The 25,085-nt window shown below is 44.7% G+C and overlaps 1 protein-coding gene across 4 annotated transcripts in view; it reads left to right on the top strand.

The window, feature by feature from the left end:
- Positions 1-24,021, top strand: part of COPS7B (COP9 signalosome subunit 7B) — a 28,974-nt gene extending 4,953 nt beyond the window's left edge. The window contains exons 2-8 of one of the 4 annotated variants that reach the window (XM_032277925.1): positions 62-271; positions 2,250-2,427; positions 5,419-5,494; positions 8,529-8,617; positions 11,109-11,311; positions 13,562-13,667; positions 22,244-24,021. In XM_032277925.1, coding sequence (XP_032133816.1) covers positions 2,266-2,427; positions 5,419-5,494; positions 8,529-8,617; positions 11,109-11,311; positions 13,562-13,667; positions 22,244-22,402 — 795 coding nt within the window. In that variant the 5' untranslated portion in view covers positions 62-271; positions 2,250-2,265 and the 3' untranslated portion in view covers positions 22,403-24,021. Of the gene's footprint in view, positions 1-57; positions 272-2,249; positions 2,428-5,418; positions 5,495-8,528; positions 8,618-11,108; positions 11,312-13,561; positions 13,668-22,243 lie in introns of those variants that run through there. The other 3 variants (XM_032277926.1, XM_032277927.1, XM_032277928.1) reach the window with 3 other exon arrangements.
- The last annotated feature ends 1,064 nt before the right edge of the window (positions 24,022-25,085 follow it).

The raw sequence follows: 25,085 nt of genomic DNA, 5'->3' as shown, positions 1-25,085 counted from the left end.
CCTCCTGGTTCCCGGGTTGCAGCCTCTTCCCCGCCACCTCGCCCCCACTTCCCCACCGGAGGTCGAAGGCTGTGAACGCGGCGGGGGGAACCTTGAGTGGGCGGAACGCGAGTGCAGCGGTGGGAGGCTTCCGGGGGAGCTGCACGGGCGACGGGTCGGCGGAGGCAGAAAAGCGCCGGACGCCGGGCTGATCATGGACGCTTGACAACCTGCGGGCAAGCGCCGGGAGGCCGAGCCAGCGACTCAGAGGACCGAGAGGTGGCGAGGACAGGTAGGGGCTAGCGAGAGGGTGGGCCGAGCGGGGCCGGCGTTCCAAGCTCGGCCGCATCATCAGGCTTAGCGCCAGGCGCCGAGGAAGCCCGCGGCCGTGCCGCCCCGCCCCCGCCTTAGGGAGCGCGCCCCGTGGCTCCTCACTCCACGCCTGCGGCCCAGCTTGGAACAGACCGCCCGCCCTGAAGTCTGCTGCAGCTTGCGACCCTCAGCATCAGCGCTGTGGCTGCCTTCGCTCTCCCATCCCCAGAGGCTGCCCATTTGCCCCACTCCGGTCCATCAAAATAGCGCCCTCCCCTGACGGGAATTTATCTCCGCCCTGTGCCTAGCCTCCTCTGTACCTCCCACTCCAGAAGAAAGCGACATCTCCTTACATTCTCTGCGCCCACAAGCTTTGCTCTTTTAAGTCGAGATCTATTGAAGGGACCGAAGTTTCTATTTCCCTACCGCTTTTCTACCCCCACCTCCTTCCATTCAGTCTCTTGGCAGAGATCCCCATCTGTCTCTTCACACGGGTCCGCTTGGAAGGGCCATTTCGCTCCTCCTCTCTTGACCGTCACCGACCCTCCTTTCTTCCCTGCTCCTTTCCTTCTTCCTCGTATCCTCTCCCCTTCTCTTTCCACTTTCCCTTCTTTCCTCAAAACCCGTTGTTTTCTAGCACTTCACTTTTTTTTATTTTTTTATTTTTCCCTGTGTCTGGCCGGACCTTTTTAGGTAATCCTAAGTGAGGCGACATACGTGTTTCTCTAATACTGTGAAAGGACTGCTATTCTGTTTGCCTGCTTCCACAAAACTTAGTTTCTCTTGCACCAAACTATTCTTCGAATTGTTCTTTGCTCCACTCTACTATACCGTCTTTTGTTCATTTTGTCAACGCTGCTCCAATATGTATAATTCTTGGAGGAGAAATCTTACCTGGAACTCCTGTACACTCAGCTTGTAATTAGATTATACAATTGAGGGACCCTCCTGTACCTAATGTCTTCGGAGTGGTAATACAATATTTTCATTGTTTTCTCAAATCTTGAGGTTTTGTACGCATTCTGCAGTCACGTTTGTTTAAAATGTCATAGGAGGAGGCCGAATACAGGGATTTTCCTCCATGGTCTTACACAGCATTCATGTTCTTAGTTTGAGTATGTCGCTGCTTTTCTTTCAAAATGATGTCTTCCTTTTCCGGTGCTTACCTGACTTGATAAGACATCTTTCGTGTCTTAATTTTTGTGTATTCCTGTAGATGGGATTATGATGGCACAGTGGGAGCTGTAACTGATTGCATTTGCTTACATCTGGTGCCTCTGTGTTTGGGCAGTATCCTCCATTTCTTAACCAGAATCTGTAAACAAGGTGGATATAAAACAGCTGCTGAGAAACTCCTGTGTTTTTCTTTAGGTCTTGATCAGGTTTAAGGATTTAGAAGGTGTTGCCTCTGGAGGAGGGCAGGTGGAAGTGAAATGACTTTTTTAAAGTGTGTTTCAAACATCAGAATTTAGGACAAGATCCTTTTAACTCCAGGTTGAACTCCACCCATCTCACAAGGTTGCATTGCATCTGGACTCAGGAACTGTTTTTTCTTTTTCTGAGACAGTCTTGTTCTGTTGCCCAGGCTGGAGCGCAGAGGCCTGATCTTGGCTCACTGCAACCTCCACCTCCTGGGTTCAAGTGATTCTCAAGCCACAGCCTTTCAAGTAGCTGGGACTACAGGTGTCTGCCACCAGCCTGGCTAATTTTTGTATTTTTAGTAGAGGTGGAGTTTCGCCATGTTGGCCAGGCTGGTCTTGAATCCCTCACCTCAGGTGATCCACCCGACTCGGCCTCCCAAAGTGCTGGGGTTACAGGCATGAGCCACCGCACCTGGCCTGTTTTTTATTTATGAACACTATAAAATTAAAGTATTCTGGTGTTTGATCCAGCACTAAATAGGCATGGACTTTGCAAAGGAGAAGGAAGAATGACTGACACACTTTTCTTTTGGACAGATTTCAAGGCCAGAGAATGGCAGGGGAACAGAAACCCTCAAGTAACCTCCTGGAGCAGTTTATTTTACTAGCCAAAGGTACCAGTGGCTCAGCCCTCACTGCTCTCATAAGCCAGGTCTTAGAGGCCCCTGGAGTGTATGTCTTTGGAGAACTTCTGGAGCTGGCCAATGTGCAGGAGGTAAGAACGGTTTTCAAACAATTTCTCTTTGTTCTAAGCCTTTCTGTAATTGTGCAGGTTTCCGAAGAATTTCAGTGCTGAAGTATTGTGAACCTGTGAGGTACCCTATTGAGAGAAGGATGGGAACTGGTGGGGCAGGGGAAGAGATTGAGAGGTTTGTCCTTGGCTCCTTTGATCCAGTATTTTCATCTTACCTTGGGTAAAATTAGATTGTTGTTAATAATGATCTAAAAGATAGTAAAAAAGTCAGATTGGTCCTGATAAATTAGAAAAGTAGTGCTAAAAGCGTGGGCTGATGTTTAATAAAGGTAGATTCAGGCATTTGTAGGGACCAGAAATCTCCAGTGCAATATCAATCAGGAAGATTGGTCAGGGACATACACAGCAGAAACTTACTGCTGTTGTATATAAAATGGACATGAGTAGGAGTATATTGTTCTTGTGGAAAAGGGCAATGTTGTGCTAAAGTAGATGTGTTAGATATGACATGAAAAGCTAGAAGAATTCATTTTACTTGTTTGCTTGCTTGTTATTAAAACCTTGGGTATCCAGCTTTGGTTATTGTGCCTCAAAAATGAGAAGATCCATTGAACAGATGGAACAAGAAGATGTAAAGCAATCTGTACTTCTCAACCTCTACTTCCCACTTTGAACACTTTTATTTATTTATATTTATTCACTTACTTGAGAAAAGTCTGTGAGCATCTTTATTGCTTTGTGGGGTGGAGGGTGGTGCTCAGGAGCCTTTCGTGGATTGGTGGGGAAGGTCCCCTTCCTCTTCACTGTCACAGTTTTCTGGCTGTGTGGGCTGGTGCTGGCTCTGTGGATGGCAGCATGCACAGATGTGGGTGGTGGTACTTCTTGTGGAGCATGTGCTGGATGCTGTTGAGAGCGGCCCTGGAATTCTTGGTGGTGGCAATTTGCATATAGGAGGTGGTTTTCTTTCTTTGGGCAGTTTATCACCTTCATGACCACCACGACACCTTTGCTGTTGGCTCCACACCCACAGTCAGTTTTAACAGGAGTTTTGGTGAATCAGCCAGTTGTAGCCAAAGGAATTGCCGGCCTTCAGGCTACTGAGTTCAGTGCTGTGTATCTGTGTATTCTTCTTGATGAGGAAACTGGAGCAGTTCCCCACAGCCCAACCACTTCAGATGCCCACACATGGCTCCTCTACCAGTGATGGTCAGAGAGGAGAAGAGCCACTTTTACCTTTTCATTGTAAGTTTGTATTTCATGTCAGGCTTGCTTGCCACACTATAAGCTCTGTGAGGATAAGGTCTGTAGTGCTCACCATTGTTTTTTCAGAGCTGAATAGCCTGACACACAGTAGGCTTTCAATACTAATTTCATTTACCAGAAGTGGATAATGAGTTTTATGAAGAAAATCTGAGAGAACTGGATTCGTTTTTTCTTTCTTTCTTTTTTTTTTTTTTTTTGAGACGGAGTTTCGCTCTTTTTACCCAGGCTGGAGTGCAATGGCGCGATCTCGGCTCACCGCAACCTCCGCCTCCTGGGTTCAGGTAATTCTCCTGCCTCAGCCTCCTGAGTAGCTGGGATTACAGGCACATGCCACCATGCCCAGCTAATTTTTTGTATTTTTAGTAGAGACAGGGTTTCACCATGTTGACCAGGATGGTCTCGATCTCTTGACCTCGTGATCCACCCGCCTCGGCCTCCCAAAGTGCTGGGATTACAGACTTGAGCCACCGCGCCCGGCCAGGATTCGTTTTTTCAACACAAGAGGTGACCAAGGGGTAATGTGTTCCTTCAGGTTCATGAAAAGACTGCATGAATATGCCAAGTAGTTGTTTTGTAACTGGAACATTAAGAAGAGATGGATGGAAATTAAAGCCAGAAAGACCTTATTGATTTAGGCCAGTGGGAGAAGTTTTGGAGTATGTGCTTTGGAGAAAATACTCTTTTCTGGCTTGTTTTGTTAATTATGTGTCTGAAAAGTAGGGCTAGATTGGATAGTCTTTACCAGGTTTCTCCCCCCTCTGATTCAGGGACTTTAGGAGATTTCTGGTAACCTGAGGTATTAGGATGCTGGAGTTCTCCATAGGGTGCTTAGCAGACCACCTTTATCTCCCCATACTTTGAGTTTTTCCATATGTGGGCTGAGAATAAGCTGGTTGCTTTTCAGTGATCTGAAATTATAGATGCATTTCTTGGAACCTTTTTTTCTTAATGGCCAAAATTGAGTAGTATCGCTATTGCTGTCTGTGGAATACCACTTGCTATTTCTGTTTAGAATTTACTGAGCTTGGTAAGTTGGAAGGGTAACAGGAGCATGTTTGTGATTAAAAAAAAAAATCAGTCATGGTAATTGACAGCAGAGAAGTTCCAGGCGGAACAGTGGATCTTTTCGCTTTTCTTCTACACATGGCTTTTTGCCATCAGCATCAGTGAAGAGTAAGTAATTTTAATGAACATTTTATTTGGGGCAGATTGATATCCTGGTTTTCTCTCCCAGCCTGGCTTTCTGTCTCATCCTGGCTTTCTCTTATATCTTATGATATGCTGGTCTCTCCCAGCTTTCATAGTCCACATGTAGTCCTGAAACTTGGAACCAATCCTGAGCTTTGTTCACTTTGGGTTGGTAACAGCTCATACCATACTTGCCAAGCTGGTATGTAGACAGGGTTGCTCCAGTCTTTGTTTGGATGCAAACAGAATCTTGAGAAGATTTGAACTGCTTCCAGTGCTTAATGCTTTGTATGTGTGTGAGAGAGAAAAGCAATTCCTTGGGCATGCTCTGTGGAAAGTAAAACAGTAGCCTGATACTCAGAGAGAAATTAAATTTGGGGCTTTAATAATCTTGTTTATCTTTTCCTGAAGAGTCAGAAGAAACCTGAGGGGCCAAGTAATCAAATAGTACAGAATAAACAGCCATGGCATCTTGGACACATGCTCACCCATCCTCTGTTTGAACACAACAGTGATTGGTAGACAGTTTGGTCTGTGGTGAACTTTTTTTTTCCTCCTCAGCTTGCAGAAGGCGCTAATGCTGCTTATTTGCAGTTGTTGAACCTGTTTGCCTATGGGACATACCCAGATTACATAGGTGAGTTGGTGAAGATCCTTCAAAAGACTTGTCTTAATTATGTTGCTCAGTTTGGAAGACCATCAAGGTTTGAGATATAAAGCATGGGGTAGTGGGGAGACTTCTTGAACTGGCTGCCTCCCATTTTGCTGTGCCTGGTAGGTGACCTCACAAAGAGAATTTTCCTTTTCACCTTTTATATTTTAGTGGGTAAAATGGAGACTATGTGGCTGGGTGCGGTGGCTTTAATCCCAGCACTTTGGGAGGCCAAGGTGGGCGGATCACCTGAGGTCAGGAGTTCGAGATCTGACCAACATGGAGAAACCCCGTCTCTACTAAAAATACAAAAAATTAGCTGGGTGTGGTGCTACATGCCTGTAATCCCAGCTACTGGGGAGGCTGAGGCAGGAGAATCGCTTGAACCTGGGAGGCGGACGTTGTGGTGAGCCAAGATCGTGCCATTGCACTTCAGTCTGGACAACAAGAGTGAAACGCCATCTCAAAAAAAAAAAAAAAAAAAAAGAAATGGGGACTGTGTGTGCTCATCACAAATGGAGCTCTTGTTTGTTTTCCAGATGAGATTCTTGAGGACTGGTGTTTGTAGGGCCCTTGGAGTGCTATGAAGTGTCAGAATACACACCTGTAGAATATTTTAACATTTTAAATATTAACAAGATAATATCAGCATATTGAAGAAAATTTGGAAAATAGATTTTTAAAAAGTCACCATAGGCTGGATATGGTGGCTCATGCTGTAATCCTAGCACTTTGGGAGGCTGAGGCCAGCAGATCACTTGAGGTCAGGAGTTCGACACCAGCCTGGCCAACATGGTGGAACGCCGTCTTTACTAAAAATACAGAAATTAGCTGGGCTTGGTTGTGGGCACTTGTAATCCCAGCTACTCGGGCAGCTGAGGCAGCAGAATTGCTTGAACCTGGGAGATGGAGATTGTAGTAAGCTGAGATCGCACCACTGTACTCCAGCCTGGGCGACGGAGTGAGACTTAGTCTTAAAAAAAAAATTAAATAATAAATAAAAGTCACTTATAGTTGTGTCTCCATCAAACATTTGGATGCTGGACTTTTTTGTGCCCCTTACATTTGTGTTTTGTATTACATAGATATAACTATGTATACAGTTTTATGTCTTGCTTGTCTCCTACTTATATACATCCATATTTTACATCTTTGTAATAATTTTTAATATTTCATAATCGAATGCTTTATAATCTAGCCCATTTTCTATTGTAGGGCATTTGAGTCATTTTAAATTAGAATCTTAAATATTAGGAATGAGGTGCTTGTATATCCAACCACTAACTTACTTTCTACCCAAACCATTTTTTCCTGGCTTTCCTACCCTTTTTTAATGGTTTGACAGTATCCTGATACTCAGGGCCTTCTCTGCGATATTCCTGACTTCTCCTCCTTTCTCCCTGGTTACTTCTACTTTGTGCTGCTGTCAGACCAGACAGTTGGCCACTTCCTGGTACACCACATTTTTTTCTGATCTTCCCTTTGTTCCAGTGAGTGTGTTCTATTCTTCTATCTTTGCTTACTAAAGAGCACTTTGGGAAGCGGAGGTGGGCGAATCACGAGGTCAGGAGATTGAGACCATCCTGGCCAACACGGTGAAACCCCGTCTCTACTAAAAATACAAATCAAAAATTAGCTGGGCATGGTGGCGCACACCCAGAGTCGCAGCTGCTCAGGAGGCTGAGGCAGGAGAATTGCTTGAACCCAGCAGGTGGAGATTACAGTGAGCTGAGATCGTGCCACTGCATTCAGCCTGGGTGACAGTGCGAGACTCTGTCTCAAAATAAAAAAAAAGAGGCAGCATTGCGCAGACTCTGTTACCAGACTACCGGTTGTTAGTCTGGCTCCACTTCTACTAGTTTTGTGTTCTTTGACTAAGTAATCTTAATTTCCTCATCTGTAAGGTGGGAGTAACAGTACAAGTCCATTAATCCTTACCTACACTCCTTGTAGGTAGATGTTTCAGAATTTAGAATTTTCGGGACTTTAAAAAGGTAATGTGATGCACATGCCTCTTTATGTAACATTTTCAGAAGAATGTGGGCAGTTAAACACATTCATAATTTTGCAGCAAAACAGGTGAATATTCACGACAAGTGGGACAAAAAGCCTGTTTTGGTTCAGGTCAGAAATTCCCACCAGATGAATTTCAGCACCATGCTTAAGAAAAAAAAAAAATTAGTTTGGATTCAGCTTTTTGGAATCCAGAATTGTGGTTAAGGAATTGATGACACTTGGAGTCTTGTGGGGTTGTTGTGAAGATGAACTGGATGTGTGGATCTGTGTGATCCACAAGATATAAAGCTTGCTATTTATGTAAGCTGCTGCAGCTGCTGCCCTTGCTGTTATTATCATTTATGGTTATTACTGAAATTTTACCTCTTCCTCAAAGCTCAACTCAAACTCCATCTCTTCCATGAAGTCTTTCTTTTTATCTCCTGTACCTCCCAAATGATACTGTTCTCTTTCCCTCTCTCTCTTCCTCTCACCCGCTACCTCCTCCCCATCCCTCTCCTCTCTTCTGGTAGCTTATACCTTTTTTCTGGTAGTTCTGCCTTGCATACGTAGCTATTGAAACATTTGATTTTAAGACCGAGGACAAGTCCAGGGCCATTAAGTTGCACACCTCCAGGTGGTTGATGGCCTGGAGTTGTGCCATGCAGCAGCCCTGGCAAAGCCCATCTTATTCATCCTTGCACATAACAGATGCTCAGTGAATATGTGTTTAACTTAATTGAATGTCACAAGGGGCACAAATAGTACACCATTAAGATAATTGCCACATCATTTTGTTTGTTCAGTTTTTAGGAGATTAAACTTGGTGTGTAGAGACTGAGTCTTTTCTTTGGAAGTACATGGTCTTCCAAAGAAGATGGCAGTATTTGCCAAATGAATAAGTGCAAAGTCATGATAGTGATTCAGTAGTAGATTTGGTCTGGGGAGTTGGTGAGCTTATTCCATAAAAGAAATCCTAATTTTATTTTATGTCTTGATTTTTGTGGTGGGTGGGACCGAGCAGCCAACAAGGAGAGCCTGCCAGAACTGAGCACAGCTCAGCAGAACAAGCTGAAGCATCTTACCATCGTGAGCTTGGCATCAAGAATGAAGGTACGGTCCTGAGCCCTCGCCTGTCTTCCTCTTCACCCGAAGTCAGCTGTCTCACTGGCATCAATGAGAGAAGTCCCAGCTGCACACAAGAGTTTCACATCATTAATACGTAAAATTTGTTTTGCAGAGGAAAAGATAAAATGGTGTAGACAAGTACTCCCCATTCCATACAGGAAGCGTATGTGGCATGCTGTGGTACCTCATGTGGGATGAGCATTTTCCCGTATTAGGGGGAGACTGCTGTTAAAGATAGACATTTTTCAAACAGCAAGGCATCTCAAGACAAGTTAATAACTTTATCTGTTTTTCAGTGTACAGTGAACTGTGCCCGTGCTAGAGGAAAAACTTGCTATGTTGACTTACTAGATTTTTTTTTTTGAGGCGGAGTTTTGTTCTTGTTGCCCAGGCTGGAGTGCAATGGCGTGATATCCGCTTACCGCAGCCCCCGCCTCCCGGGTTCAAGTGATTCTCCTATCTCATCTCAGCCTCCTGAGTAGCTGGGATTACAGGCATACACCACCATGCCTGGCTGATTTTTCGTATTTTTAGTAGAGACAGGAGTTCTTCATGTTGGCCAGGCTAGTCTTGAACTCCTGACCTCAGGTGATCCACCCACCTCAGCCTCCCAAAGTGCTGGGATTACAAGCGTGAGCCACCATGCCCAGCCTAGATTTTTAATATACTACCTTTCTCTGGGATTTCCAAGGTTTATTACACTAATTGGAATTTGTGTCTCCTATGCTAACTTTAGACTCTAACCTTATGTAAGATACCACCTATTCCACTGTACCTCCAAGTCCTCTCCCACAGCTGATTTAGAAGACGACTTGCAGCCAGCTGCTCACAGCCATTGATGACGGTCCAGATTTAGTTAATGTATAGTTGATTTTGGCTCTCTGCCTAATCCCAGCCTAAATGCCTAAATTTTTGTGGGACTATGCCTTTAAAAAATTTTGGTTTTAGCATTTTCCCTCCATGATTGAGCTTCAGTGATATACTTTTTTTTTTTTTTTTTTTTTGAAAGGATGGAGTTTTGTTCTTGTTGCCTAGGCTGGAGTGCAGTGGCTTGATCTTGGCTCACTGCAACCTCCGCCTCCTGGGTTCAAGCAATTCTCCTGCCTCAGTCTCCTGAAGAGCTGGGATTACAGGCATGTACTACCATGCCTAACTAATTTTTAGTAGAGATGAGGTTTCACCATGTTAGTCAGGCTGGTCTTAAACTCTTGACTTCAGATTATCTGCCTGCCTTGGCCTCCCAAAGTGCCAGGATTACAGGTGTGAGCCATGATGCCTGGCCAAGATATATATATATATATATGTATGTATGTGTGTGTGTGTGTGTGTATATGTATATATAATTATTATCTATTTATTACTTTATTTTTTAACTCAAAACAATTTTTTAAAATTGAGAACGGGGTCTCACCATGTTGCCTAGGCTGGTCTCAAACTCCTGACCTCAAGCAGTCCTCCCATTTTAGCCTCCCATAGTGTTGGGATTACAGGTGTGAACCACTGCACTTGGTCTGTTGTGTTCTTGGATTGCGATTTCAGTTGCTGAAATCATTTTATCTGATATAATGACACTCTGATTCTCAGCCTAGCATTTCAGGTGGGAGGCCTGTTTTGTTGGGAAATGAGGACCTGACCTTTTTTCATGTCCTGATTGTGGACCTCTCAAGTATAGTAAAGAAGTAGCAGTGACCCTTTTCCTCATTTCTGTAACCTGTCATTGTAAGTCCACCTACCACCCATGGATATCATGCCTTTAGCCATAGAAAACCCTTCTAGGTATATTTGCTCTCTTCTCGGTATATATCTTCCTCGTGTCTGTTTCTACAGATTTGATCACTATGTTAATTTCCAAACTAGTAGTGATATGGCAGATAATTTGCAGAAAACTGGAGTCTTGTAGAATGTTGGTACAGCCCAGTAAAGAATTATTGTTGGGAATTCATAGTGGTTCTAAGTGTATGAGAAAACAGATGCAAACTTCAGGATGACCTCTGAGCTGGCAGTGCCCATTGGTCACCTGTCGGTAGATGTGCTGGCCGGCAGGTTTTTTGTTTGTTTTTGCACTTTGTTGTGTGTAGCCAGTTCTCTCCAGTGTCTGGGATCTGTTGGAGATTATGGTGATCTGGCAAAATCTGAAAGCTTCCAGAAGGTGGCAGAGTGGCATATACCGAGTAGTTCCCTTTCTCTCCACTGGTAGAAGTTTTTAGAATCTCCACAGATATGCCGCAGCATGTGAAATCTGAAGGCTGGGTGAAGCCAAGGAGGTAGAGAACCAGGAGGTTGCTTTCTTAGATGTTGATTGGTCTTCTAGGTCTCATCGTTCATTATCCATCTCTTGTTGTCCTAGCCATTAGTAATTACCACTAGCCTGCAGTTCCCTAGCCTAGAGGCAGCTGTTGGCTATGTGGGTAATACCTGCATTTTAGCTAATGCTTGCCAGATTGTTTTTATAATGATCACATGGCCTCATCTACAGTGTATCCCCTACTCCGTGTTGCTGAAAGACCTGGAGATGCGGAATCTCCGGGAACTAGAAGACCTCATCATTGAGGCTGTCTACACTGACATCATCCAGGGCAAGCTGGACCAGCGAAACCAGCTGCTGGAAGTGGATTTCTGCATTGGCCGTGACATCCGAAAGAAGGATATCAATAATATTGTCAAGACCCTGCATGAATGGTGAGGCTAAAAGGAGGGGATATCTAGCATGTCTTTTGTGCCTCTCCTTGCAAAAATGTGATTTCTTGGTGTTAGCTGAGGGTTTGGGGTGGGGCTGTGGCTGTCTGGGAGCTGGGGCTTTAGGACAGTGAGCCAGAGAGTGGGGCTACATTTGTGATCACAGCTGGGTGACAACAGGAGTCATTTCAGGCCCCCTGGTGCCTTGGTTGTAAAATAGTTCTTGCCTTAAATGCAACTGGGGGCTATTTAAAAGTGGGCCATAAAATGCCCAGGGTTAGCAGGTGGAGCCTATGTGAGTGTCCTGACTATGTGAGGCTAGTCCTGCCTTTGCCAAACTCAGACTCAGAGTTTACTGAACCTAGTAAGGTTAGTGCTTGTAAGAGTCTTTCTTTGTTCTTCTTAATTTTTCTATCCCTGTGGAAGTTAACATGTTTGTAAGATTCTTAGGATAAAAGAATTTAGGTTCAAAATCAGTAGCGTATTGGGCTAGTGTTTGTAAAACACTGTGAGGGACATGGAAAACAAGGAGTGGGTCATTCTGAGTTGGAATACAGACTCATCCATAGAATATCTGATAACTATATTCTGGTATATAAAAAGCTTTGGGACATTTGGATGTTCTCTGTTTATATGAAATTTGATATTTGCAAGAGCTGTCACACATTCTATGAGGATTTACTGTGGAGTGATTAAATTATTTGGGGCTTATAAAGCCAGATGGACTTATTGGAGAAGTTTTAGCTCAGTTTTGAAGGAGAGGCAGGGTTATCGTATGCTTGGAGGTGAGGAGAGTATGTTCCCAGGCATGTTGGAAGCCATGAAGCAGAGCTGGTGAGCTTTGTGCACAGGTTAGGGAGAGAAATGGAATCTCTGCTCGTCCCTGAGAGAAGTATATCCAGAGAGGAGCAGCGCCACTTTGACTTCCTGGGGTCTGATGCCCCCAAGTCTCCCTCACTTAAGCTACTCTTACCTCAGGACGTGTGTTGCTCACCCCTCACCCCAAGTTCTGTCCCAGGTGTGGTCCCAAACACCTTCTCTGTACAACATCTGACACAAGTAGAAGTTTTCAATAGGTTATGAAACTTAGAATAAATAAGAAATAAACTTAGAAACACCCCATCTCAAAATGGTCTGGCACACAAAATCTAGTTTCTGAACCTGCCAAAGTTGGCTGTCCTATTCTGTTTTTGAAATGGCTGACACAGTTTTTCATGTCCATAGTTTGCTTTCCAGTTTCTAAGTACCCAATATGTTTGACATAGAGGTGCCAGACTAACTGGTTACCACAGTATGTTTACTGGCAGAGATGCTTACAACTCATGTTTAGGCACTGGTGGTAGATTGAAACAAAATTGGTTTGCTGAGGGGTACCACACATATGGCAAAATGCTCACAGCTGTTGGATCTTAAGTGGAGGTATGGGGATATTCATTGTAGTATTCTTTCAACTTTTTTGTTTTTAAAAAAGTTAATAGTGAGGAAAATAAAATAGGAGGAAGGGTATGGCAATTAGGAAGTAACTTAAACTTCTGAGAAAAGGAAGAATCTTCAAAATAGGATGCTTTTAGAAAATCTTTTTTTTTCTGTTGAGAAAAGGATTACTCAATACCATCTGTAAAAATCTATCCTACCTTCTTTTTTTTTTTTTTTTTTTTTCTGACAGAGTCTCATTCTCACCTAGGCTGGAGTACAATGGTGTGGTCTCGGCTCACTGCAACCTTCACTTCCCAGGTTCAAGGTACTCTCCCACCTTAGCCTTTCAAGTAGCTGGGACTACAGGTGTGTGCCACCACACCCGGCTAATTTTTGTATTTTTAGTAGAAACAGGGTTTCATTGTGTTGGCCAGGCTGGTCTCGAACTCCTCACCTTGTTATCCACCCTCCTTGCCCCCCTAAAGTGCTAGGGTTACAGACGTGAGCCACCACACCCAGCCTATCCTACTTTCTTTAATCTTAGGTGCTACAAAACCATCTTCCACGAAATACAAAGTTGAAAATTAAAGCTATATTCTAAGAAACTAGCCCCAGCCTACCATGTTTGTCTCCTTATGTCCTGTGTTATGTCCTGCAGTAGGTATTACAAAGTGCTTGTCTTTTGGAAGGAGTGAATGGGCAAGAGATGTGGCAGAAGGAGTATTAAAGGAGGTCCCTGTAAGACGCTGGGGAGAGCTGTTGGGGAGGAAGATTTCAGAGGCTGGAAGAGACTTCCCAGGCCATTCTGCAGCTCAGGGCTGGCTTTCTCCATTGCAGGTGTGACGGCTGTGAAGCAGTTCTGCTGGGCATTGAGCAGCAAGTTCTGAGAGCCAACCAGTACAAAGAGAATCACAACCGAACTCAGCAGCAGATAGAAGCAGAGGTAAGGAAGGAAAGGAACGTTGGTTCCTCTCTCCAGGTCATACCTGTTGATTCCTTTGCAGTGTTTATGTTTTTGTTTTGCAAATCTTGGTGTAGATGAAGTAAGCAGTCACCAACAAATGGGCCTAGGCTAGGTGCTGGAGTACAGGGATGAGTGTGACACGGCTCCTGCTCTTGGTGTTCTGTCTCTTTCTGATTCCTGGTCAGCATAGGGTGATTGATGAGGCTTGGAGAACAGAGAAGGTTGTAGTTTTATTACACATGTACTTTGCAGCTGTAGAGCAAAAGAAAATGAGTTTGGGGATGGATCTTAAAAATGGGTAAGATGGCGATAAGTTACCAGGTGGCATGGAAGAAGGGGTACAGCTGGGCAGGGCCATGTGGGGCTTCAAGGCCCTGGGAATGTTCTGCTACTTAAGTTGCATGGTGGGCACATAGTGTTCATTTTATTCTTTTTCTCTAAACTGTACATATAATAAACTTGTAAAATGCATGACATGTTTCATACGGAAAGAAGAAAGGGATAAAATTTGGCAGATGAGCTGCAAGTGAAGTTAAGAGGATGTAAGTTTGGTTTTAGTGACACCTGGTTGTTGAGGAAACTTTTAGCCTCTTGGACAGATGTAGGCCCCAGCCTTTGTGTTATGAGCATTTGTGTACTTGTAGCCTGATATATGACGTGACCTCACTTCAGAATTTATCTGGAGCCCTTAACACCAGAAGCACTGATCTTCCTTAGCATTGGAAGCTCTTTTCTATGGTGGATGGGGTTTGAAGTGTTAATGATACTTAATGAATTTTGAAAATCAGGTGTCTAAGAGTGTGGCAGAGTAGGGCCCAGAAGTCTAGCTAAGAAGCATAAGAAATGAGTAGATGGTGCCTTTCAAAGGGGGATTTGTGAAATTTGGAGTGATTCCCTATACTATTATATGTACTCCTTGAAAATAAAACCTGTATCCTATTTGTAAGATAAGCTTCTTATCCCATGCCTAACCCAGAGTAGATACTCAGATGTTGAACTGAATATTTCTGACACACTGTAGAAGTGTGTTAATGGTCTGCTGAACTCTGCTTTTCATGAACTTGAGCTAATTTTTTTGAATACACACACACTGCCCTATATACATATACTCTGTGGATGTTCAATTCATAGACCATTTTTAATCCTTCTAGCCATAGAAGTATGAGCTGGCTACAATGGCTCACACCTGTAATCCCAACACTTTGAGAGGTAAGGAGGAAGGATTGCATGTGTCCAGGAGTTTAAGACCAGCCTGGGCAAGGAAGTATGCACTGTAGTTAACACTAGCCAAAAGCAAAGACAATTAGGAAAATAAGCCTTCTGCTTTTCTGATAAGCTATGCAACCACCTTCTTCATGATAGTGGCCTCATCTCTAACTTGGGATTGAGGTCTGAACAAAGTAGGAAGGGCTCACCACTCTGTCCTTTCATTTATTCTTCCCTATAAATTAAACTCTGGACAAAATGAGGTTGGGAGGCTAACCGCACCACCTGATTTTTGGCATCGAGGTCATTAACAAAGATGAATGATACTAGTTTTAGAATTTTGAAGTATTCAAGTTTATTTTCATGATAAATAGCATCAACAAAAGAAAGCCAGGTGTGCACAGAGCTATTATAGATACCTGGCTAAAGTCTGAGTTACACTGTGTAGTTACACAACAGTGTAGACTCTTTAAATTTTGGTTATTTAAACAGAGAGAGGGAGAGTGTGTGCACTAGCACACAGGGCTTTATTTGCCAGTGGTTGGAAGACACTAGCAGAGCCCGATGCTGCCAGCAGGTGGCAATAGGGATTTACATTTGAGAAAGAAATCTGAGGAAAAGGCCAAGGCCGCCTCCACCACCAATTAAAACAATCTATTGACGTAATAGTCTTCTAGAAAATCTGGAACAGTCCAATATGGTCTGCTCCCTGAGCATGGCCAAAGCTTAGAGCCTTGTCAGTTTTTCTATTCAGTAAATGCATGCTCTGGCTGCTAAGTGTTGGAGGCTGTTTGCCCCCTGCTTGAGGCACACAGAAGGTACTCACCAAATAGCTACAGGCTTGAAAGAAAAAGAAATCTACAAACAACCAGGGTGATTCTGTCATATTCTTTTTATATTTATGAGTCTTTTACTGTTGGCCTATCTTTTAAAAGCTATTTTGTCAACTGATTGGTGAGCTTTTCTTTATTTGTCCTTAAATTAGATTGCTTGTTTTCGGAGAGAAAAACATGATGTCCCCCTCCTGAATCTTATAACAACAGCTTTCTTCTGGTGAGTTGTAGCTTTAAGAGCCCTCCTTCTTAATGAAGCCAGCCCTATCACAGACTGCTGAAGAATATTCTCTCCATTTAGGCTTTCGTGGAAATAACACATATTAGTTCCTAGTTCCAGCATACCTGGGGGAACATTATGAGCTGTTTCATTATCTCTGAGGAAGCACTGTGGTGAGGAGGTAATACTCAGAGCATTACAAAACACTTGCACATTTAAGTTTGATTTTGGAAAGTATTTCCTTTTTTGTTGTTGTTGTTGAGACAGGGTCTCACTCTGTCACCTAGGCTGGAGTGCATGGAGTGCAGTAGTGCAAACACAGTTCACTGCACCCCCAGCCTCCTGGGCTCAAGCAGTCTTTCCGCCTCAGCCTCCCAAGTTGCTAGGACTACAGGTGCATGCTACCACACCTGGCTAATTTTTTTTTTTCTTTCTTTTTATGGAGAACTGGGTTTTGCTGTGTTGTTGAGGCTGGTCTTGAGCTCCTAACCTGAAGCTATCCTCCCACCTGTGCCTCCCTATTTGTTGGGATTACAGGTGTGAGCCACCATGCCCAAACCACTTTTCTTTCTTGTTTTTTTGAGACAGAGTTTCACTCTGTCGCCTAGGCCGGAGTGCAGTGGCATGATCTCAGCTCACTACTGCAACCTCCGCCTCCCAGGTTCAAGCAATTCTCCTGACTAAGCCTCCTAAGTAACTGGGACTACAGGCATGCACCACCATGCCCAGCTAATTTTTGTATTCTTAGTAGAGACAGTGTTTCACCATGTTGGCCAGGATGGTCTCCATCTCTTGACCTCATGATCTGCCCACCTCAGCCTCCCAAAGTGTTGGGATTACAGACGTAAGCTACCGCATCCAGCCCAATTTTTGTATTTTTAGTAGAGACAGGGTTTCGCCATGTTGGCCAGGTTAGTCTCAGACTCCTGACCTCAAGTGATCCACCTGCGTCAGCCTCCCAAATGTGCTGGGATTACAGGCTTGAGCCACTGCACCCAGCCCCATTTTTCTTTATATTTGGTTGTGCCTATGTCTGATGTTATGTAGAATGGTAATTTATAACTATTGCCACATTTACAAAGTAGGCTATGTTCTAGTAATGTAGGTCCTAAAGTGTAACTGGACAAAGTAAGCTCTGTTTTCCATTATGTAAAAAATCCCCTAGGAGTTAGTGACAATCTTGAGGTTTATTGGCACAGTTTTTCCAACTGCATTGCATTTCCTCTTGTCTGCCTTTGCTTTGCCCCTCAACTGAAGGAAGGTTTTCTGCCCCAGGAATTCTTCTCTCTCCTTTTGCCTAAATATTTAAGGTCTCTGATAGAGCTAGGCTACATTTTTGCTAGCAGTGCAGTCCTACTTTTCTGAGGCTCATATTTTAAGGAGCCTGTAAGCCAGGCCTCTGGAGGAAGAAACTCATAAGGGACTCTACCAAATTTAGGTAAAAGAAGACAAGTCTGTGGGGATGACTTTTGTTGTCAATTGAAGGGTGGCTCTGTGAAAGAGGAATTGGAACTCTTAAAGTCTACAAGGCCAAAATGAGTTTAATTGGTTGACCTGCCTGGGTGGCCAATTTGAAGTCCTAGAAGGAGCTGTCTGCCCTTACCACCTGCCCAGCTACTGGAAGAAGCTAGTTGACTTTGAAGATCCCCTTCTACTGGGAGAGTCTGTCAGTGCTTCAGAAGTCTCGTTTGTGACTTGTGTGTTACAAATGCAGCGGTAAAGCTGACTTGAGCAAAGTGACTCTGTAATGGATCCCAGTGTGAGGACCATGGCACTACCCCAGCCCAGGCGAGGCCTCTGTAGAGGACAAAGGGTTCATTTCCTAGGCTTAGACACACTTGCTCAAGAAGCCCTCTTCTCCTCTGCAGGGTGTTTACATTTTGCCTCAAAGTGGTAATGACTGTAGAGGACTTAGATTTGTCGGCAGTCTTATTGGTGGAACGAGACGTGTGCTTCTGACACATGAAGGAGACACAATGGTGTGGGAGGCCATCGAACAGGGAGAGGCACTGCCAGGCAAGTACAGGTTGAAGGGTGGCAGATCAGCTTGGGCTGCAGCGGTCAGGGCAGGTTGTATGGACCAGGTGCTCAACTCTCCAGGCAGGATCAGATGGGCGAGCTGGGGAGGAGTGGTGCCCTCCCAGGGTGCATGAAAAACAGAAGGGCAGAGTGGGGATGACTGCTTCCAAGTGTGGTGTGGCGGAAGAGTGTGGCTGAGCATGGCTTGAGTGCAGGGCAGGCTTGAGGAGTGGAAGGAAGGCACCTGATTATGGTGTTTCAGAACTCGAGAAAAAAACAAGTTTTTCCCGGGCTAAGTCTTACTTCTTTTTATTGCATATCATAGTCATGGAGCACCTAAAACAGCTGATTGAGAGAGCAGTTTCTACAGGAGAAAATTGCTTGAGGAAGTAAATAGGCATTTGAATGACAGGGGAAGTTGTCCATGCCTCTTTCTACTTATTTGCTCAAAAACTTTTGACAGGATCTTGAATCTGAAAGGCTTTTAAACAGAATTGAGTGACCAGGAGAGAGGAAGGCTGCGTTATGGTGGGGGGTGGCAGTAAAGAAATGAAGCAGAGGGTAAGTAAGCCCTTCTGTGACTGCAGAAGGGTGATGTGCAGGCTCCCTCAAGACCAGAGTGAGAACTGTGAGTTCGTGGCTTTGTGAAGGAGGAGCATTGGAAGTGTTGAGCTTTGAAAAGTAAGAGAGTAAAACAGCAAAGCCTTTGGGGTCAGTTGAACTGTTCGATTGCTGAGAGGCTGGCAGCAGAGCATTGCCTTGGTGAATATGCCACAGGCAGAGTTTGCTTCTTGGCTGGCAGGTCAGGGACTCATCACTCAGCCCAGCCATTGATACTCTGAGTCCAAAGCTAGCCCAAGTCACCTTGGGCCACTCTAAAGAGAGAAATGCTGGTTGTCACTTTTTGATAAGCTGATAATGACTTTATGCTACAGAAACACAGATACAGCAGATTGAAAATACAACCATTATTTGGGGATTGGGTAATCCCTTTTCCTTACTCATGTAGGGGTTATGAGATTGTCAGTAAATCTAAGATGTGTTAAATGAAGTAATATAGAAAACTATTTGTAGCATGATCTGATTGTTTAGTAAAAATTGTTACACAACTTGAAGAAATAAGGCTGAATAGTGTTTATCAGCCAAGATGAAATTAGTAAATTTTTTTGGTTTTGTTTTTTAATTTTTAATAAAGCTATTTTGCCAAATGGGGAAGGTAATTATTTGCTTGGAAAGATACAAGTTTTGGAAATACAATCCTTGAAACAAAAGCTCGTTAGTTTTCTAATGTCTTACTTGATTAAAATTTTGTCAGCTTTGGGGAAAATTTTAAATATATTCCCTCAGGTAATGTTAAATTGCAGGATCTTCTTTGGAAGTCAGAGGTGACTGACATGCAAAGAAATAAACTAAAGTCATGCTGTTCCCTTTTATGATTTTAATTCATTTTCTTCTGGATATTTAGAAAATATATCAAATTGGAGAAGGCTTAGAATGTTATTTGATAAAGCAGTGTTCCCTGAGAAATCAAATTTCCTAATTTTTCCTCCAGTGTAATCAAAATATGCCTTAGCTGAGCATAATAGTGTGTGTCTGCAGTCCCAGCTACTTAGGAGGCTGAGGCAGGCAAATTGGTTGAGCTCAGAAGTTTGAGGCCAGCCTAGGCAACATAGCAAGATCCCATTTCTATTAAAAAAAAAAAAAAAAAAAAAAAAAAAAAAAAAAAAAAGGCTTAAAGTAAAACAAATAATATCTCTTTTATCAGAGAAAGAGTGGCAAGCCATTGACTTGCTCCAGATCATTCACTTCCCTCACCAGGTGGCTCACTGAATGAGATACACCAAAGCAGCAGTGAGCTGCCAGGAGGGTGAGATGCCTCAGGGTTCCCAGATGGTGTTTTGTGGTCTGGCAGGACACTGGATAAACCCAGAGCTGATGCCCCTCCCTATTTCACACGCACGCACGCACGCACGTACGCTGTGGGTCTTGCTGTGTCATGCAGGCTGGAGTTCAGTGGCATGATGATAGCTCACTGCAGCCTCAAACTCCTGGGCTTAAGTGATCGTCCTGTCTCAACCTCCTGAATAGCTAGGACTACAGGCGTATGCCACCTAACTGGGCTAATTGTTTTTCTCTTTTCTTTTTCTTTTCTTTTTTTTGTTGTTGTTGATATAAGGCCTTACTCTGTCACCTTGGCTGGAATGCAGTGGTGCAGACATGGCTCACTGCAGCCTCTACTTCCTGGGCTTAAGCAATTCTCCTGCCTCAGCTCCTTGAGTAGCTGGGACTACAGGTACACACCAACATACCTGGCTAATTTTTTTTTTTTTTTTAGAAAGACAGGGTTCTATCATGTTGCTCAGGCTGGTCTTGAAACCTGCTCTTAAGCAATCCTCCTTGCTCAGCCTCCTAGAATGCTAGGATTATGAGCCACCATGCCCAGACTGCCCTCTGTAATTTCTGTTTAGCCCACAGTCCTCTTGTCATTCTCTCTTCAGAAAGGCTACCGTGCTGATTGAGGTTACAGAAGTTTGGGGCATGGCTCTTTCCTCCATCTCAAAATAATAACAACAGAAAACAAGTTATGTTTTTTTGTTGTTGTTGTTATTGTTTTTTGTTTTTTTCTTTTTAAGATGGAGTCTTGCTCTTCTGCCCAGGCTGGAGTGCAGTGGCACGGTCTCAGCTCACTGCGACCTCCATCTCCCAGGTTCAAGCGATTCTCCTACCTCAGCCTCTGAAGTAGCTGGGATTACAGGCGCGCACCACCACGCTTGGTATTTTTAGTAGAGACAGGGTTTCACCATGTTGGCCAGATTGATCTTGAACTCCTGACCTTATGATCCGTCCACCTCGGCCTCCCAAAGTGCTGGGATTACAGGCATGAGCCACTGCGCCCAGCCAACAACTTCTGATCTAGTTAAAATTGATTCTGCAGATGTTGGCGCTCTTCTAGGAGCCCAGCTTTTGTCTCACTCTCATAGCATTCTTTCATGTTTGCATTTGGACTGTCTCTTGCTCTCAAGCTCATGGTATTCTGACTGTTCAGAACTTTGGACCCTGACAACTCCCTTTCCACTGTGTAGAAAACCGACTGGATGCCGTGGCTCATGCCTGTAATCCCAGCACTTTGTGGGGCTGAGGTGGGAGGGTCACTTGAGTCCAAGGAGTTCGAGAACAGCCTGGGTAACATGATGAAACATTGTCTTTCCAAATAATTTTAAAAAAATTAGCCGGGCGTGGTGGTGAACACCTGTGGTCCAAGCTACACAAGAGGCTGAGGTGGGAGGATCACTTAAGCCTGGGCAGTTGAGGCTGCAGTGAGCTATGATTGAGTCATTATACTCCAGCCTGAGCAACAGAGTAAAACTATGTCTCAAAAAACAAAATTGAAAAAGCTGTTACTTATCTTCTTCCCTACCACTACCATCCTCTTCCTGCTGTTTCTTCCTCTCAACAAGCTGAGGAACAAAGGTTTGGAACAGTCCCTTTTCAGCAGGCCATATAGCAGTACTGATTCCAGTGGAAAATGTAAATCCACTTTGCTCTGTAAAGCTTACTTCTAGGAGTATCTTCCATAGATGTTCACAGAGGTATGCAAAGGTAAACATAGAGGGCTGTTCAGCATAGCACTGAAACTCAAACTAGGAGCCAATTCAAAAAACTGGAGAACCTTCGTAATAGAGTAGTATTCACAAATCACAGAGGATATCTGTTCTGACATGGAAAAATGTTCAAGAACTGCTGAAATATTTTCGAGTATACTTTAAGTGAAAGAAAGGTATGCTGCACATAGTAGTGAAATAGCATTTTGCCAGTACTTTTCCTACATTTTTTTCATTTCTCACTTAGTTGGCTGAAGTTCATCATCTGTTTATTCAAGAAGGGTTCATGGAGCTGTATTCCCAAAATTCTTATGAAAACATTTGTGGTTTTATAAATGAATAGCAGCAGAGTGTAGAATTCTTGGGCCCCTCTTTTTTTTTCTGAGGACATTTTAATCACTACTTTGTTTCACTGTTAGTGTTGTGCCTCTTTGCCAAATGGTCCCTTCCACTTGTTTCCACCAGGAGAGCATTAGTCCCACGTTTTTGCTTGACTCGTTTCCACTTATCTGTGAATAGCCCAGGCTTGTTTCTCTTCATCTGGATTTCTGAAGCTCATTTCAGGTTTTCTTGCAGAGGATTTTAGCTTTCTGTCTGAAGTGAAGACATTATAATGAGAGCAAGATTTAGTGAGCATATACAGGCTGAGCACACGATTCTCTCTCTCCCCACCAGGTAACCAACATCAAGAAGACACTCAAAGCCACCGCATCCTCTTCTGCTCAGGAGATGGAGCAGCAGCTGGCTGAACGGGAGTGTCCCCCTCACGCTGAGCAGAGGCAGCCCACCAAGAAGATGTCCAAAGTGAAAGGTCTGGTCTCCAGCCGCCACTAGGGCCGGCTGGGGCAGCTGGCACTCACCAGGCCTGGGTCAGGTGGGGAGGGGACACCAAGGGCCCATTTCCTGCCCTCTCTACCTGCAGTGAGTTCCAGACCTGCCCGTCCCCTCACCAGCGCCTCCCCACCCTCTTGGTACTGTTCCAGAAAAACTGTTAATCCCCCTCACCCACTCCCTCCTCCCCCAGTTGTTCCTTCAGACTCAGGGGCTCCGCCAATGCCATCCCAACAGGGTCAGACACTGCCCAGCTTCCCTCCAGGAGGTTCTTGTCTCTGTGTAAGGGCTTGTCTCCCTCCCAGTTTTTCTTTTGCTCCATGTCGTTTTGTCAGGCTGGTTACAAGCTGGAGGCAGCTTTAACCAGCCCCTAGGGATGACTGTGAAGGAGGCACCTCCCCTTGTGAGGAGGGGGCGTTCCTCTCCAGCCCCTCATACCGCAGTCCCCATGATGGTGCAGCGATCTCTAGCCAGGCGTTAAGATGCTCTGTTTTCCCTTTTCTGCCTCATTTCTTGTTGGCAGCTCCAGTTCAGGCCATGGAGGGACGTGATGCTGGGCTATGTTTACTAAACCCACGGGTTTTCAGCCTCTTAAGCCCAGCTTCGATCTCTGATTAATTGAGAGTGCTGGGTTGACTAACCTCTGGTATCTGAGCACAGACAGAGGGTGCTGTGGGTCTGCTGGGTGGCAGAAGTGGTTCCTTCCGGCTTGGTGTTCTCTTCTGGCCACTCTTCCTGCTGCCTGTGACTACTTAGCCTTGTATTTGGTGTGTAGACCCCAGCTGCCCATTGGGGCTGCCGGCTAATGCTTGCTCTCTCCTGAGATCTTTAACTCCTCCTGGCTCCACCTGGGTAGGGATGGTGGCACCGATGCCCCTCTGTCTGCTGAAGGACCTGTTGCTGCTTCCGTCTATCTTTCCAACCCTCCTTGGTGATGACCCAGAGCCCTCTGATGATGGCATTCTCCTGGCAAGAGAAAAGGACTTAACTAGACTTCTGAACTTGAACAGTTTCAGGTTATATTTTAATTTTTTTTTTTTGTACAGGTTCTGATTCTAATACATTTCAACATGCTTTTGTTCCCCCTCGTGTCAATATTTGTTATAGACTAATCGCCGGGGATTTTTCACCTGATCGGAGGGCTGTGTGTGTGTGTGTTGTTTAAAGGGAAGTGGGGTGTGTGTGTGTGTGTGTGTGTGTGTGTTGTCTAAGGGGAAGTGGAGGTCCTGGACTGATATTAAAGTTCATTGAGGAAAAAGCACATTTTACAAAAAAATAAAAGTGTGATTTAATGTATGTGACTGTGGGGTGTGGGGTTGCATACCTGCTAGATCTTGAGGGGCTGGGATTAGGGTGGTTCAGGAAAATGTGATGATGTTTCACCATGTTCAGCCATGGTCAAAAAATGGATTTCTCCTTTTTCTAAAATGTCCAGCAGCTGCCTACTGTTGATTGAATGTTGAAGTATTCTCATTTCCCCTTTAAGCCAGTCCATGTGCTCACATAACATTATGCCCAAGTGGAGAGTTCACTTTAATTTCCAAAGTATGTTTCATGAAACCCCCTGTCAGATGCTCTGTGGAAAAGGGTTCTGTTATTAAATAAATGTGGCACTCCCTGCATCCCATATCCTCACTGGAAATTGATTATTCAGGTCTCCAAGCAGTCCATGGTGAGGAAGCCTATACCCACACCAATTTCATCACCAGATCCTTTTGGGTAATACCTAGGTGGAACAAATCTTATGGAAATTTTGGGGAAAGTATATTTCTCAAAAAGCCTAAGAGTGCTGGGCACAGTGGCTCATGCCACTTAGATCTTAGAACGCCTGACTTGCACATCCTGTCATCTGCTCTGCTGCATTCTCATTTGGAGTCTGCTCTCCACACTTGACCCTTGGCACCTCTCTACCTGCTGCTGTTCCTCTGAGAGTTCATCTTGCCCTTATTTTGACGGAGGCAGGAGCAAGCCCAGTGTTAGTGTTGATTTTGCCTTCCAGGACCCTGGCAGGGAAGCAGCAGTGTTTCCGTTGTAGAGGTCAGAAAAGCTGCCCAGTGACACAGCCAGGGTCAGCTATTGGGCTGTGACAAGCCAGAGCCTGGGCTCCTAGCCTTGAAGGTACTGAGGAGGGGTGGCAGAGGGCTGTTTGGCGAGGGCTCAGGGCTTGGTGACCAGGGATGTGATCATCTGCAGGACCAGCACCATCACTGCTCTGAGGAAGTTCTTCCCCTGAAGGTCTGCCTCCAATAGCTCAGGCACCTGTGTTTTGGATGGTGGTGACACCTGAGTACTTGACTTCATCAGCTGCCCCTAGGAAGTGAGGTAGCAGTAGGTGAGGGGGACACCCTCCTCAGCTTCAGCAGGTGAAAACTATGGTTCTTGATGAAGTTGAGCTGGTGTGTGTGCCACATCTCCTCCTACAGTGGGTACTTGTCATACAATATCCCATCAAAGCGACCACCTGGCAGGGTGGGCACCATCTCCTCCCACAGGACTTTCTAGGGGATGACCTTGTGTGGCTGCTGGGCCCCGTCCTGGAGCCACTGGAAGATGCTGTCATTGCACTTCATGATCCAGTGTTTCTGGATGGGGACCTCCTGCACCTTTGATGCTGTTGTGGCCATGCCGAAGCCCACCTCCAGGACTCGGCCTCCTTTGGAGGTGGTGACAGCAGTGAGGGGGGTTG

The sequence above is a fragment of the Sapajus apella genome, unplaced genomic scaffold (genome assembly GCF_009761245.1).
Source record: "Sapajus apella isolate SASKATOON/1434 unplaced genomic scaffold, GSC_monkey_1.0 scaffold10, whole genome shotgun sequence".
Taxonomy (NCBI): Eukaryota; Metazoa; Chordata; class Mammalia; order Primates; family Cebidae; genus Sapajus; species Sapajus apella.
The sequence above is the reverse complement of the archived record's forward strand: the minus strand, read 5'-3'. Positions and strand labels throughout refer to the sequence as shown.